General features: G+C 43.2%; 1 protein-coding gene across 2 annotated transcripts in view; it reads left to right on the plus strand.

Annotated features, from left to right (window-relative positions):
- Window positions 1-5,812: 5,812 nt before the first annotated feature.
- Window positions 5,813-13,519, plus strand: part of SLC27A6 (solute carrier family 27 member 6) — a 53,931-nt gene continuing 46,224 nt past the window's right edge. For both annotated transcript variants that reach the window (XM_007056792.4, XM_043547042.1), the window contains exons 1-2: window positions 5,813-6,293; window positions 12,605-12,811. In XM_007056792.4, coding sequence (XP_007056854.1) covers window positions 5,813-6,293; window positions 12,605-12,811 — 688 coding nt within the window. The remainder of the gene's footprint in view (window positions 6,294-12,604; window positions 12,812-13,519) is intronic.

The raw sequence follows: 13,519 nt of genomic DNA on the forward strand, positions 1-13,519 counted from the left end.
GGGGTGGGCCTTTAGTTTTGGGTGTGCCTGTCCCAGTATCTGCAGTAGATACAAACCTTCCAACTTTTGCAATAAATGAGGTGTGGGTCCTACCCACAATAGACTGCTTCACTACACAACCCCAATTCATCCTCAGAGCATATCTGTTCTATACACTTGAATGAGGCAGGGGTCTTGTGGAAAAACAGTATGTGATCTGTACCTACCATGTAACTGTATCACAATGTATATACACAAGGGGGCTGAATTAAGGTTGCATGGCAAATGTTCATTCTGGCATTTCCTAACTTGAGAGTGCTTGACTATCCACCTTTTTAATCCTTAGCTTTGTATTTCCTAATTTTTATGATTTAGTTTATTGATGAGAACAATCTTAATTAACATTAAATGAAGATTTTTTGTTTTGAGAATTTCATTAGTTTTTTTTAATAGAAAAAAAATCTTTTATATGTGTGCTATTTAAATAATAAAGCACTTACACATTTAAGGTCTTCAATGTATAGTCTGTTGCCTTCATCTTTGTAAAGCTCCACATTTCACCATAGTGCTGTGTTGAACAATATATTGAAAAATAATTACATTTAACTATTCAAACATAACATGTTTGTGTTTAATGCAACTTCAGTTTACTGCAACTTCTAAATGTTTTCTAGAGGGGATTTGGTTTCGTTTTGTTTAGTTTCTAATTGTGTAACAGAAAACTAAGTAGGGATGAAAAATGTATAATGTCCTGCTTTTTAAAAAAAGGTAAATCTTCAGAAAGCCCTTGATTCATGAGCAGCATATATATAAACAATACACACCCACACAGGAAAAGCAGTTGTAATATGTTGTCTTATTTTAATGTAAACCTTTGTGAGGAAAGTTATCAACAATTAACCTTTAAAACCCTTACCACAGTACAACCCTAAAGGAGCATAGCAAGACCTTATCCAAATCCAGTGTGCTTTCATTATTGTTCCTCCTGGGACCCTGCTTTGCACCAAAGTTATGGTGGTCTGAGGAAAACCAGTTAGCAGAGGCAGCTGTCACCATGACAACTAGTGCAGTAGTGACTTTTCCCAAGTATGCAGATGAACTGGAGGGAGGGAGTTATGAGTGGCTGGCTATTTCTGATGTTACTGCTTAGGTAACAGCAGAGGGCAGCAAATCATGGGTGCTGTATGGAAAAAAATCAGGCTTTTCCAGTGTTCCTGAAAAACCAACACCTGTCAAACACAAAGTACACATTGGAGATCATTGCACACCCATTAGTGATGAATCTTTGGTTTAAATTCCTTGTGGCATGTTTATATATAAAGGGTTCCAAAAAAAAAAAAAAAAAAAGTGAGACACAGAGATACAGACCCCGTAAAATAGAAAACTCTGATGCAAACTTAACTGTGGCCTTCCTACTGCGAGACCATAATAGAGTTTTGCATCTGTTTTGCATCTGTTTTGCCCCAACTTCATCCAGATCTATGTGGGCACATCTACACAGTGACAGAAGACCTGTGGCATAGCTGCAGCTGGCCCAGGTCAGCTGAGTTGGGCTTGCAGGGCTCATGGTGCAGAGCTAAAAACCACTGTGTGGATATTGACTTGGGAGCCTGAGTTAGAGGATCTGGCCCACCTGTGAGTTTTTTATGCCTTGTAGACATACCCCATGAATCCACAAGGTACAAGCCAAGCCAAGCCAATACATACTATTTTCCATACTCAAGTCTTAATGTAGCATTTGGGTGTGCTAATTAGGCACAACATTTGAAAATGGGTGTCAATTTATTTCTATGTTTGTTAATACAGTTTTCTTATCTAAATCTGTACTAAGATGCAGTTTGTAGGAAAAGTTGTATACATAACTAAGTTCTAGGTAATTGCTGGAGCAGCCTATTAACTTCCTTCCCTGATGAGAAAGGAAAGGGGTGGGGGGAAAGGAGAGTAGCTGAATAGGTTGCAGGGAGGGAGGGAGAGAGACAGACTGGCTGAGGGATAGATAGGACGGAAGGAAGAGCGTGTGGATTTCTGAGAGTGAGAATGAGTGCATCAGAGTTGCAGAGATGGAAGGGACAGTGGCTGAGTGAGATATGGCAGGTGGGATGGGAGAGTGAGTGCCTGTATGTATGGGTGGCTGGCAAGGAGATAGAAATAGAGTGGCTTTAATATTTTGATGTTTTCTGCCTTACAACAATTTCTGCAGATGCCTTGAAAAATGGACTATGTGTGGTACTACCACTGAAAAGAAAAGACTATGACTGCAGACCTACATATGCACTCAAAGCCTGCACAACCCTATACTTTTTTTTTAATTAAAAAGGGAAACTGGTAGAGCAGCTGTGGTTTTGGAAGAGAGTGGCTGCAGCCTCCATCTGAGAAGGTGAGGCTCTGGACTGCAGGCTGCTGACAACCCAGGTTCTGGTTGTGTTGTGTAAAAGTTATGTAACGTTGAAATAAAACCAAGTATTCAATACAAGCTCTCCTCCATGCCTAGTGAGAAGAGCAGCACACCACAGGGTGGATTGCAGGCTGTGAGAATAACTGGGATGCAGAGAGGGAGAAAAGAAGAGCAAGAAGGCTGGCAGAGGTATTGCAGCGAGCGAGATACGGTGGCTGAATGGACTTGTAGGCAGTGTGGATGGGTTATTGTTCAGAAAGAGACAGATCATGGCTGTAGTTACACACCAGTTGTAGGGGTTACAGAGTGGGAGAGAAACTGTCTGGTTAAGACGTTCCAAGGAAGGCAGGATGAAGGGAAGGAGAGTGGCTGTCAGGAAACAGAAAGCTGGGCTCGTGAAGAAGCCCTTCTGCCAGTGAGCAGAAATTGCATATGCTCTGGGTTTCCGTGGCCACATCTGCAGGGTGTTCTCCAGCATAGGAAACCCAACCCTTTTCAGGTATGTGGCTTCTGACCCTATTTATTTTATTTTATTTTTTTTAATAGGCATCAGGTTTAATACAAACAAGGGGAAATACTTTTTCCACACAATAGCATGTTAAACTGTGGAACTCATTGCCATGGGATGTTGATGGCCAAAAGTATAACTGGGTTCAGTGAAGAAAGAGACAAAGGATAGGTCCACCAATGGCTATTACCCAAAATGGTCAGAGATGCAACTCCATGCCCAAGGCAACCCTAAACTTCTGACTGTCAGGAAGGGAAGACAGGTGGATCACTCTAACTACCCAGTTCTGTACACTCCCCCTGAAGCTCTGGTACTGGCCACTGTTGGAGACAGGATGCTGGGCTAGATGGACCACTGGTCTGACCCCATATGGCCGCCTATGTTTTTATGTTCTCAAGTTACACGCAAATGGCCGGGAAGGGGGCAAACCACAGAATCAGCCGTGCAGCTTCAGGAGCTTCTAGCCTGGCAGGAGGAAATGAACAAAGCCTGCAGGCCCAATGTGCACAATACCCTAAAAGGCAGAAATAGAGTCTAACATGATCAGTCTGCGGGCTATAAAGATCTTCATTGCCCAGAGAAGAGGGCAAAAACAGCAGCCGGCACATTTTCCCACCAGTAGCAGTTACCATGTAAGTATGGCCTTCTTTGCATACCCAGCAGAATTTGCTACCCTAGTGGTCCAGCACTGACATGTAAGTACAATATTAATATTTAAATTTATTATATGGTAAAAATGAGAAATTAAGGAATTTATTAATATTTCAGTTGATTAATTTGATTATTACATGGTAAGACTGAGATCCCCATCCCTATTTTTGCAAACACGGCAGGTGGCTCATCCCCTTGGGATAACTGTTACCCCTTCTCCCCATCCCAGATGTTCTCCCTGTGCAGAGATTTTGGCTTCTGCCATGATCTACAGCATCTCATCCCTGGGCTTATCCCAAGCTCCTACCCCTCCTCCCTGATTTTGCCCCTCAGCCCCTCTCCTGCCACTACCCACAGCTGCTTGACCATCTGGCCAGTAAATTTCCACCCCCTCCTCAGACCTTGACCAGTCGCCCCCGATTTGCCACCTTTTAAACCTTATGAAGAGCAGGCAGCAGTCTGAGTCCAAGGAAGGGCAGAGTGAGGGCAACAGCATCAGTAGATGTTACTGAGCCTGCTCAGTTTGGGTGAGCCTGCTCAGTACAACCTAGATAGGAAATTCTGCCAGGGAGCTGTATGCCCCCTCCCCTTGATGGAGGGAGGGAAAGGCAACCACTCTGCTTCCCTGGGGAGTCTGAGAATAAATGAGTTTGGTGGAGAGGTGTGCCTCAGATCAGATGAAGGTTGGAGCAATCAGGGGTTGGGGAGCCTCTGGGTTGAGAGGAGGCAGGTGACTGCAGTAACGTGTTTGAAGGAGATAGAGGGGGAGCTGCCATGTTTGAAGAGACTTGGGTGAGGTACAGGGGAGCCACTGGATTTGTTGGGAGCTTAGTATTGACAGCCCCCACTGTTCAAAAATCAGGTGACTGACATCCAGATAATAACATTATTAAATAATACACGTTGGGGTTCTTTTGATCTATGTTCTGGTTTTCTAAACTTCCGGGTGCACTTGGGTCACATTTTCAAGCTTCTCTCCACAACCAGGAGGACCAGAAATTTGATGGTCACATACGAATCCCATTTCTGTTGGCTCCCAAGATCTGTTGGTTTTTTTAGGGGGGTGGGAGAGGGGGAAGAGAGAAGGTTGTGAGATATCTTTCCCAACAACCCAGTACCCTTTGTGATGTATAGTGTACCTGGGGGACCACTGGTTCGGGGGTTGAGATATGTATGTGTAGCTGGGCTCTAGGGTTCTGGGCTTGGGAGAGGAAGGGGGCACTGGGCTGAAGCAAATAGAGGGGCCAGCATGACTGCATGTCCCAGGAAAGAGCTACAGCCAGAAGGTTCCTGGTGACGTGGGACATATGGTAACACTAGTCACCTTTGTCTCACTTGAGTGAGAGCTGTAGGCAGCCTGTCCCCGCTGCTCGCCCCGTCTGCTCTGCAAGGGGTCCCGACTCCCAGTTCTACTCACTAGCTCCAGCAATGGGCTCCAGCAATGGCTTTGGCCGGGGCCAAGTAGCGTGCCCGGCTAGCCAGCGAGCTCCTGAGCCGGGGGCGGAAGAGGGCGGCTCCCTTTCCTGTGTTATATACAAGAGCCGTCCCCCAGCGCTGCTCCCAGCGGGGCGAAGCAGCAGAGGGTATAGCTTCGCCTTATGCAAGGACCGCAGCACCGAGGCTCCCCACCACCTTCTCCGCAAGTCCCTCTCTGACCTTAGCCCCAGACAGGAGGTCGCGCTCGTCAGGGAGCCCCGGGGGAGTGTAGGGGAGAAGCTTGTTCCACTCAGTGGGTCTTGGGGCGGGGGGCCCGCACTCACCTTGCTCTGCCTGCTGCACGCCGGGGGCCCTAGTCCCGCTCCACTCCCTGGGTGTCCGCGGGCTCGTTGTGCTCGCTGGGTGCCGTAGGCACCAGTTCCCCTCCTTTTGCTGTGAGAACAGGGGGGCTCTTGCCACCTCTGCTCGCCGAGCCTCTGAAGTGCAGCGCGGGGAGCTTGCCTCGCTCTGCCTAGAGACTGACAGAGGGTGTTGGCTCGCTCCGCTTGGTAGGACCCCGGGGGCAGGAGCTCTTGGCTCGCGTTGGTCCGTGGGTCCTGCTGCGGGGATGCCCATCTTCCACCTGTTGCCTTGTTCTGAGCTTCTTTGAGGCGCTCGTGCGCGTCTCTTCCCGCCCCGGGTTCCCCCAGCTTGCTCATTGGGGGAAAGCTGCCGGAGTTCCTGAGCTTCCTTTCGGACTTTCCCATCTGGACTCTGACCCGCCTCTCCAGACTCAGTACTGCTGGGTGAGGCGCTTACAGCTGTTGCTTGTTGTCCGCAGCTTGTTTGCTCCGGCTGTTCCGATGTTACCCTATTGGGTAACGGGCGCCGCAGCTGGGATTGTCTCCCTGCATCTCATCCAGAAACTCCTCTTCCCCTACTTCTGGCACGAACTTATATACCTGCTGAAAGTGATAAAATTTGGGCTGACCATAGAGATCTACAGGCTGCGAGGGAGGATTTTCACGGTGCTGGACAGGTTTGTGAAACAAGCTGAAAGGCAGCCCCACAAGCCATTCATCGTCTATGAAGGGGATGTTCACACCTACCAGGACGTGGACAGGAGGAGTAACAGGGTAGCTCGGGTCTTCTTGCAACAGGGAGCGCTGAAAAAGGGGGATACCGTGGCCCTGCTGATGAGCAATGAACCTGACTTCATCCATGTGTGGTTTGGAGTGGCCAAGCTGGGCTGTGTGGTAGCTTTCCTCAACTTCAACGTCCGCTCCAGGTCCCTTCTGCATTCTATCAGTAACTGTGAGCCCAAGATACTCATTGTGGGAGAAGGTACAGTATATACTTGTTTTGTATACTCATGCTTTAACCTCATACACTGCATTTCTCCCCACCTCCTTTCTTTGGAGACCTGGTTTAGACAGATAATGTAATGTTTGTATTAAAGTAGCACCAAGAGGCCCACAAATCATGAGTGGGTCCCTTTTGTGCGGTAGGCTTATGAGGATATAGTTCCTAACCCAAGCAGCTGACAGTCTTAAAAAGTTTTGTGTTATTTGTGTGGTATAGATAAGATGAGACCGCTACAAACTTACAGTAGACAACTAACATTTAGGAGATGGGATGTAATAATCAGGGGTAGCTCACTTTGTTAGCTTCCAAATTATGGGTGGATTTTTGTTGAGTGTTCAGAGGAGATAGAACTCCTTTTTTGACCTGCATGTATTGTACAATGTAATTAGTGTTTATGAGAGAGGGCCCCAAACCAAAACCACATATCCAAAACCAGAGCTTGATTGGTAAAGAGCTTCAGCATCCAAATCCAGGTGCTAATTTTTGCAAATGGCTCTTACCTTTATTAAAAAAACTAAGCAAAATCTCAGACTGGAACATTTCTGATCTTTGGGGTTGGAGTATGTGTGTTTCAAAATTTACATTCTAAATATGCAGCTTTGTCCCATCTCTAAAATTATTACCTCTACCTGCACTCTGTGCCTTGTTTCTGGTTTTCTACGTATTGCTGTGCCTTTACTAGGCTGCGAGAGGGATTTTATACCCTTTTCACCTCATTGGTGGAATTTCCTTCTTCATGCTATCTACAGTGGTGATTTTCTATTTTTAAAAGTAATCTTAAAACTTTCCCCCTGATTTTTTTTTAGTTTCATTGGATGTTTTGTACTACTGTTCGTATGGGTGTTTGAAAAATATGAGTGGAGAAGAGTGTTATTTACGCAAGCTACTAAATGAGAACCAGCAATGCAAATTCAGCAGGATCACAAAACACATAATGACTACAGTGGGTGGCAGATAGTTTTCCTATCCCATTCAAAAATTTTCCTGTTCCTCATTGTGATGAAACTAAATCTTTTCAAAGTTTTAAGAGTGAGACCCCAGAATAGCCAAAAGCTTAGTGATTACGATGCCCACCTGTGATGAGGGAGACCCTGCAAATGAGGCCAAGTAGGAGCTTGATCTCCCACATTCCAACTGAGGGCTGTAACCACCAGACTTTGACTATTCTAATGTGAGGGCTCTTTCAGTCTCTCTTGTTCGGGCTGTTTCACTTTGTATAAATAACTAAGTGAGCGGGGGGCACGGGAGGAGACTGACTGCATAGCCTGGTGGAAGACTCTCACCTGGGAGGTGGGAGAAAATGGGTCTGAAAGTTTCAGTTAACAGTTTCTGACCCCCCCCCCCACCAAAAAAAAAAGTTAGGTTGAAAAATTCCCAACCATCTCTAATAATGACCTATTGAGTTTACATTTTTCTTGTTCCCTGCTTATCTTATTCAAAATATATATAATATCTCAATGTAATAGTTTAAAACAGTTAATCCTGCTGGATTGATGGTATTTAGTGTTAGAGTGGAAGGAGGAGATTCGCTTCTGTGAAACTTCTGCTCACTTACGAGATCCTGCTGCTCTTACCTATATTGAAACTATAAGGACAAAGTGAGTAGTAAGGTACTACTTAAGATGAGTAAGGGCAGTGGAATCTGATCCTTAAAAGAGCCAAATCATGCAGTCCTACCTAGGCTAAATGAGAGTTTTTGACAAAAACTGTAAATTGTATCCCTTACTGCAGGAAGTTGTATGGAAGCAGTAAGTGTTAACAGCATAGGTGTAGTACCAGAGTCACCCCAGCTAGCACAGGAAAGTGAACATTGAACTTCCTGGCACCTGTACTGGTAGCTGAACCTTTCCAAGGGTTTAACCGTTGACAGTACATGCAATATTTCCAGCTCTGGAGTTGCTTGGGGCTTTCCACTGAGAGAGGGTTGCTTTGTCAGCGGCCCCTGACAACTCAGGCTGCTCAGGGGGATGTGCGGAATTGTATCCCCTAGCTGTTCTGATTATGGCTCCTTTTTGACCAGTGTTTCCCACTTTTTTTCCCCTAGCTTCACTGACTGCCTAGGAGCCTCCTGGCAGAGGGGAAATTGCTGTTGCTTTCTGCCACTGCTGTGTGCCCTTGTGGAAGTTTTGTCGCTATGGATCCTGAACCCTGGTTTATGCTGGCAGAAGTCAAGATAAACTAGGAATGAATTTAGATCATAGTCTATGAATGCCCTGGAGAAGGGTAATGAGTGAGATTTTCAGGAGCTTGTGAATTCAGAACAGCTACTATGACATACAAGCAGCAGAATCCTTAATCAGCTTTTAAAGGGGAAATTGTTTTCTTGATAAAATAAATGTGAATTATTATCTAATATCTAACTTGATTATTTAAACTAAATGATAAAAATAAGAATTATGAGACATCCAGTGCAGCACGGAGTTAGACATGCAGTGTGGACTCTTATGGACTGTTCCAAGATGGGATGTGGCTCTCCATTTTGCTTGTTTGCTTTTCCCTTTCCAGGAAACTCACTGGGTCCCCTACCTGAGTCAGTGCCTCCTTCAGATACATCCCAGCGTTTGATCAGTAATATATGCGAAGTATTTGTAGTTCCTACACGCATTCCAGAATCTCTTGCATGGTCTTCAGTGGCATTTCAAGGGAGGCATGGCAGCCAACATAGATTCTTAGCTATATCTGATGACCTCTGCAAGCTTTTGCCATAGGTTCTGGAACCATTTTTATAGTGAGAGAGCTGAAAGCCATTGGAACCAAACCCTGTGTATAATGGAAATCACTTCAAACCAAGGGTGCTGCCATACCTCCAGCACCCCTAGTTCCAGCACCTATGGCTTTTGCTGAACACAATTTAGCAGGAACAGAGAGCCTTTTTGACAGGGAACTAAGTATATGGAGGGAATGCATCTAAAAATGGGGAGTTTGGGACTGGCCTTTTATTGTTAAAAGGATCATTGGTGGCTACCTGGATTGTCACAGCTTATTTAGCATATGCATCAGAGTGCCCTTCAAATATTTTGTCAGCAATATTTCATAAAACTTTTTGAATGAACTGAGTAAGATTTTGCTCAGTACAAGTTGATCTCATAATCTGATTTCTGTCAGTTATTACTGTGGGTTCATATTTGCCTGCCAATAAATAATTGCATTATTTCCTTGCTCAGAAAAATAGAGAAAACCTTTTGTATGACTAGCAATGCAGGATGGTAGTTTAGAACCAAAAGGTGTATTGTCTATTATTCGAATGTCACAATTAACAATTATTTATGTATTCAGGTTGTTCGCATCATGTCACAAACCTGCTCAATTGTTTGCAGGGAAGCAGGAGAAGGAAAAAATAGAGAAAAGGGCGTGGGGGAGATCTCCACCTTCAATAACGCATGAATTTTCCCAGGGAAACCATGTAGTTAATGTATGTTGTTCAGAATGTATTGTGTAAACAACACACAGGACTGCTATTTACTCTATTATAGTTAAAGATTAGGTATAATAATAACTCATTGCAAAACAAACCCTAAAAGTTTCTTAGTATGTTACTAAGAAAAATAGAGAGAGCTTAAGGTCACAACCTGTGGCTTGCTTTACCATCTGCTTATGTACATGTACCAGGAACCACCAGAAATGCTGTATTGCATTTCTTCCAAGAGAGCTGTTTATTCTGGACATATGGGTAGTACAAGTGTAAAATGAGCATCAGGTTTTTAAAAAACATCTGGTGGAGAAATTCAGTGTGCATTAAACAATACATCAACATTGGACATAGTCTTGGACCTTTTTACATTTGTATAAGTGCTCTTTGGAAATATATTAGTACAATGGAGAGTTTATCTTCAGCTCACATTGTTCATGCATTATGCAGAATTAATCTAAGGCTTCCAGCTCTTTTTTAATATTAACAAAATATTTAGCTATTTCTGATTGCCTTTTTTCCTTCAGGAAATTGCTTATGGTTTTTTTTGCTGTGCTCTCCTATCTAACCTGGAATCTCTTTCAAGATAACAAATGGCTACAAACAGTTCAGATACTGTTCCAAATTTTTAATACCAGAGTGCAACTGAAAAGTCTTTTGTAGAACCAACTCACAGTATTAATAATCAATACTAGGTGAAAAAAACAAACCCGTACACAGAAACAGAAACTTTAGGTTAACTGAGTAATTTTAGAAGTGGAAACAGTAAATCAAGGATATTTTCAGTCTGGGCTTGATCTTAATTAATTGGAATAACATAAAGAAGATGTGCTTCAGTCTAGGAAGTGGGAACCACTGCCTTTCTGCCATTCTTGAATCCTAAATGACAGTTTAAATTGGACTGTAACTATGATATTTTTCCCCTTAGAAAGGATTGCCTGATTAGACCATAGGGTAGTCTTATGACCACAGCCCCCTTCTTGCTTGACTTGTCTGCAGTTTAAATGTAATTGACATTTCTCAAATACATTAAGAACTCAGTGTAAATTTATTTCTAAGACTACTGCACTGAAAAATAAAAAATCAGAATTATACCTGAAATTCTGAATGACCATAAAATCAGTGACCAATTTCTTAGTGTTCTTTATGCTCAGTAAGAACATAAGAATGGCCATACTGGGTCAGACCAAAGGTCTATCCAGCCCAGTATTCTGTCTACCGACAGTGGCCAATGCCAGGTGCCCCAGAAGGAGTGAACCTAACAGGTAATGATCTAGTGATCTCTCTCCTGCCATCCATCTCCACCCTCTGACAAACAGAGGCTAGGGACAGCATTCCTTGCCCATCCTGGCTAATAGCCATTAATGGACTTAACCTCCATGAATTTATCCAGTTCTCTTTTAAACCCTGTTATAGTCCTAGCCTTCGCAACCTCCTCGGGCAAGGAGTTCCACAGGTTGACTGTGCGCTGAGTGAAGAAGAGCTTCCTTTTTTTTTTTTTTTTTAAACCTGCTACCCATTAATTTCATTTGGTCGCCCCTAGTTCATATATTGTGGGAACAAGTAAATAACTTTACCTTATTCACTTTCTCCACACCACTCATGATTTTATATACTTCTGTCACATCCCCCCCTTAGTCTCCTCTTTTCCAAGCTGAAAAGTCCTAGCCTCTTTAATCTCCCCTCATATGGGACCCGTTCCAAACCCCTAATCATTATAGTTGCCCTTTTCTGAACCTTTTCTAATGCCAGTATATCTTTTTTTGAGATGAGTATTATATGCAGTATTCATCTGTATGCAGTATTCAAGATGTGGGTGTACTATGGATTTATATAAGGGCAATAAGATATTCTCCGTCTTATTCTCTATCCCTTTTTTAATGATTCCTAACATCCCGTTTGCTTTTTTGACTGCCGCTGCACACTGCGTGGATGTCTTCAGAGAGCTATCCACGATGATGCCAAGATCTTTCTCCTGATTAGTTGTAGCTAAATTAGTAGTCATAAACACAGGAAAAATAGTTTTCTGTAAATAAGCCAATGCTGCTTTGGCACCAATTCCATAAAATTGCAAACATTTCTGGGGATAGGAAACACAAGAGACAATAAATCATGGTAGTGACTCATTTTTTACTTGTAGTCTGTGAATGTTTGGAGAATGGTGACATCTGTTGCTGTTTTCTGCCATGCCATTTGCAAGGGGATAATTTTGGATTAAGCAGATCACTAGAAACACTGCAGTTGTGTCACTAGTGTAGACACTTACTTCAGCGACGGAAGGGGTTCTTCTGTTGCTGTAGTAAATCCACCTCTCCGAGGCAGTAGTTAAGTCAATAGAAGATTCTTTCACAGACCTCGCTATGTCTATACCAGAGCTTAGGTCTACATAAGTACATTGCACAGGGCATGAAATTTTTCAGTCTTGAGCAATATAGTTAAGCTGGCCTAGCTTTGCAATGTAGATCAACCCAAGAATCCATAACTAAACTGCAATGCATGAAGGCAGATTACCTTGCCAGACGAAATCTGGAGAGAAACGTTAACTGCACTTCTCATCTGAAACTTGACTGTAAACTACCCAAGACTGGGTGTGGCCAAGAGATGGTAGTCATTGCTAGTGGGTTTTCATGGAGTGCTGGCTGAAATTTAAAGCGTGGGAGTGACAGCAACTGTATGTACCATTGTTTGTCCTTTTCTACATGAAGTCCAACCCACCCCCAGGGCACCAGCACTTGATTATATTCCCTTACTCTCACAGAGGTGAATCTGGCTCCTTGTATTTTGCTAACATAACTCTAAAACATTGAAAAACTTGCTTTAAGTTTAGCTTTCTGTAAATACATTATAAAATAGGTAACAATGTTGTTGTTGTTTTTTTAAGATATGCTTGGGACATTAGAGGAGATTCTTCCTAGCCTCCAAAAAGATATTGGTGTTTGGGTAATGACAAAAGACTGCACTCTGCCAAGTGTTAATACCCTTTTAGACAAACTGGAAGCTGCATCTGAAGACTGTGTACCAGTTAACCTCCGCTCTGCAAACAACCTCAAGTCCTCTGTACTCTACATTTTTACCTCAGGAACTACAGGTACAGCTCTCTTTTCCATGTTTCCATCATTTCCTGAAACTGTTTATGAAACCATCAGTTAATGTGTCTGTATCAGACACTCTAAATGTCTCACCTCAGTCTACAGGAGAAGGTATCAGGAGCTCAAGAAAGGCACTGGTCGTTTCCAAGGCTGTTGGCATAGGGGATCCCGCAAAGATAGCACCTTTTTCCCTGCCCAGTTGAATTGCTTAAATCCTGGGGCAGGGCATTATGCCCTTTTATTAAATAGCTACTATTACTGGTGCCTGCTAGTCAACACTGCAAACATAATACTAATATTTTGTGATTCTGTAACATGGCTGCAGAGCTAATGTGTACATCTAGAACTTTACAACATCCTTTTAGAACAAGTTACTATGCACTTATTATGACGTGGGTCTTCATTAAGCTGCTTTGAATGCAGGTCACCAAAGAGACAGAAAATAGGATTAAGTTACTAGCCTTTTAGTTTAGAAACAGATGGCTGGTTTCATTACCACTGCTCCAGTGGCTAAGAAGTTAAGACTTTTAAAAAAAAAACTCTGATCAGTGGCATAAAAAGCAGCATCATGATGTTAGGTTAAACAGACTGGTGTTTCTTATTCAACTGAAAACTAACTTGTGGTTTCAGTCATGAGATGTTTTAAAAATAACTTGCATCTTACAACTTGTTTCCCCTGCCCAAGCATAATTATTTTATTGATTTTT

The sequence above is a fragment of the Chelonia mydas genome, chromosome 5 (genome assembly GCF_015237465.2).
Source record: "Chelonia mydas isolate rCheMyd1 chromosome 5, rCheMyd1.pri.v2, whole genome shotgun sequence".
NCBI lineage: Eukaryota > Metazoa > Chordata > Testudines > Cheloniidae > Chelonia > Chelonia mydas.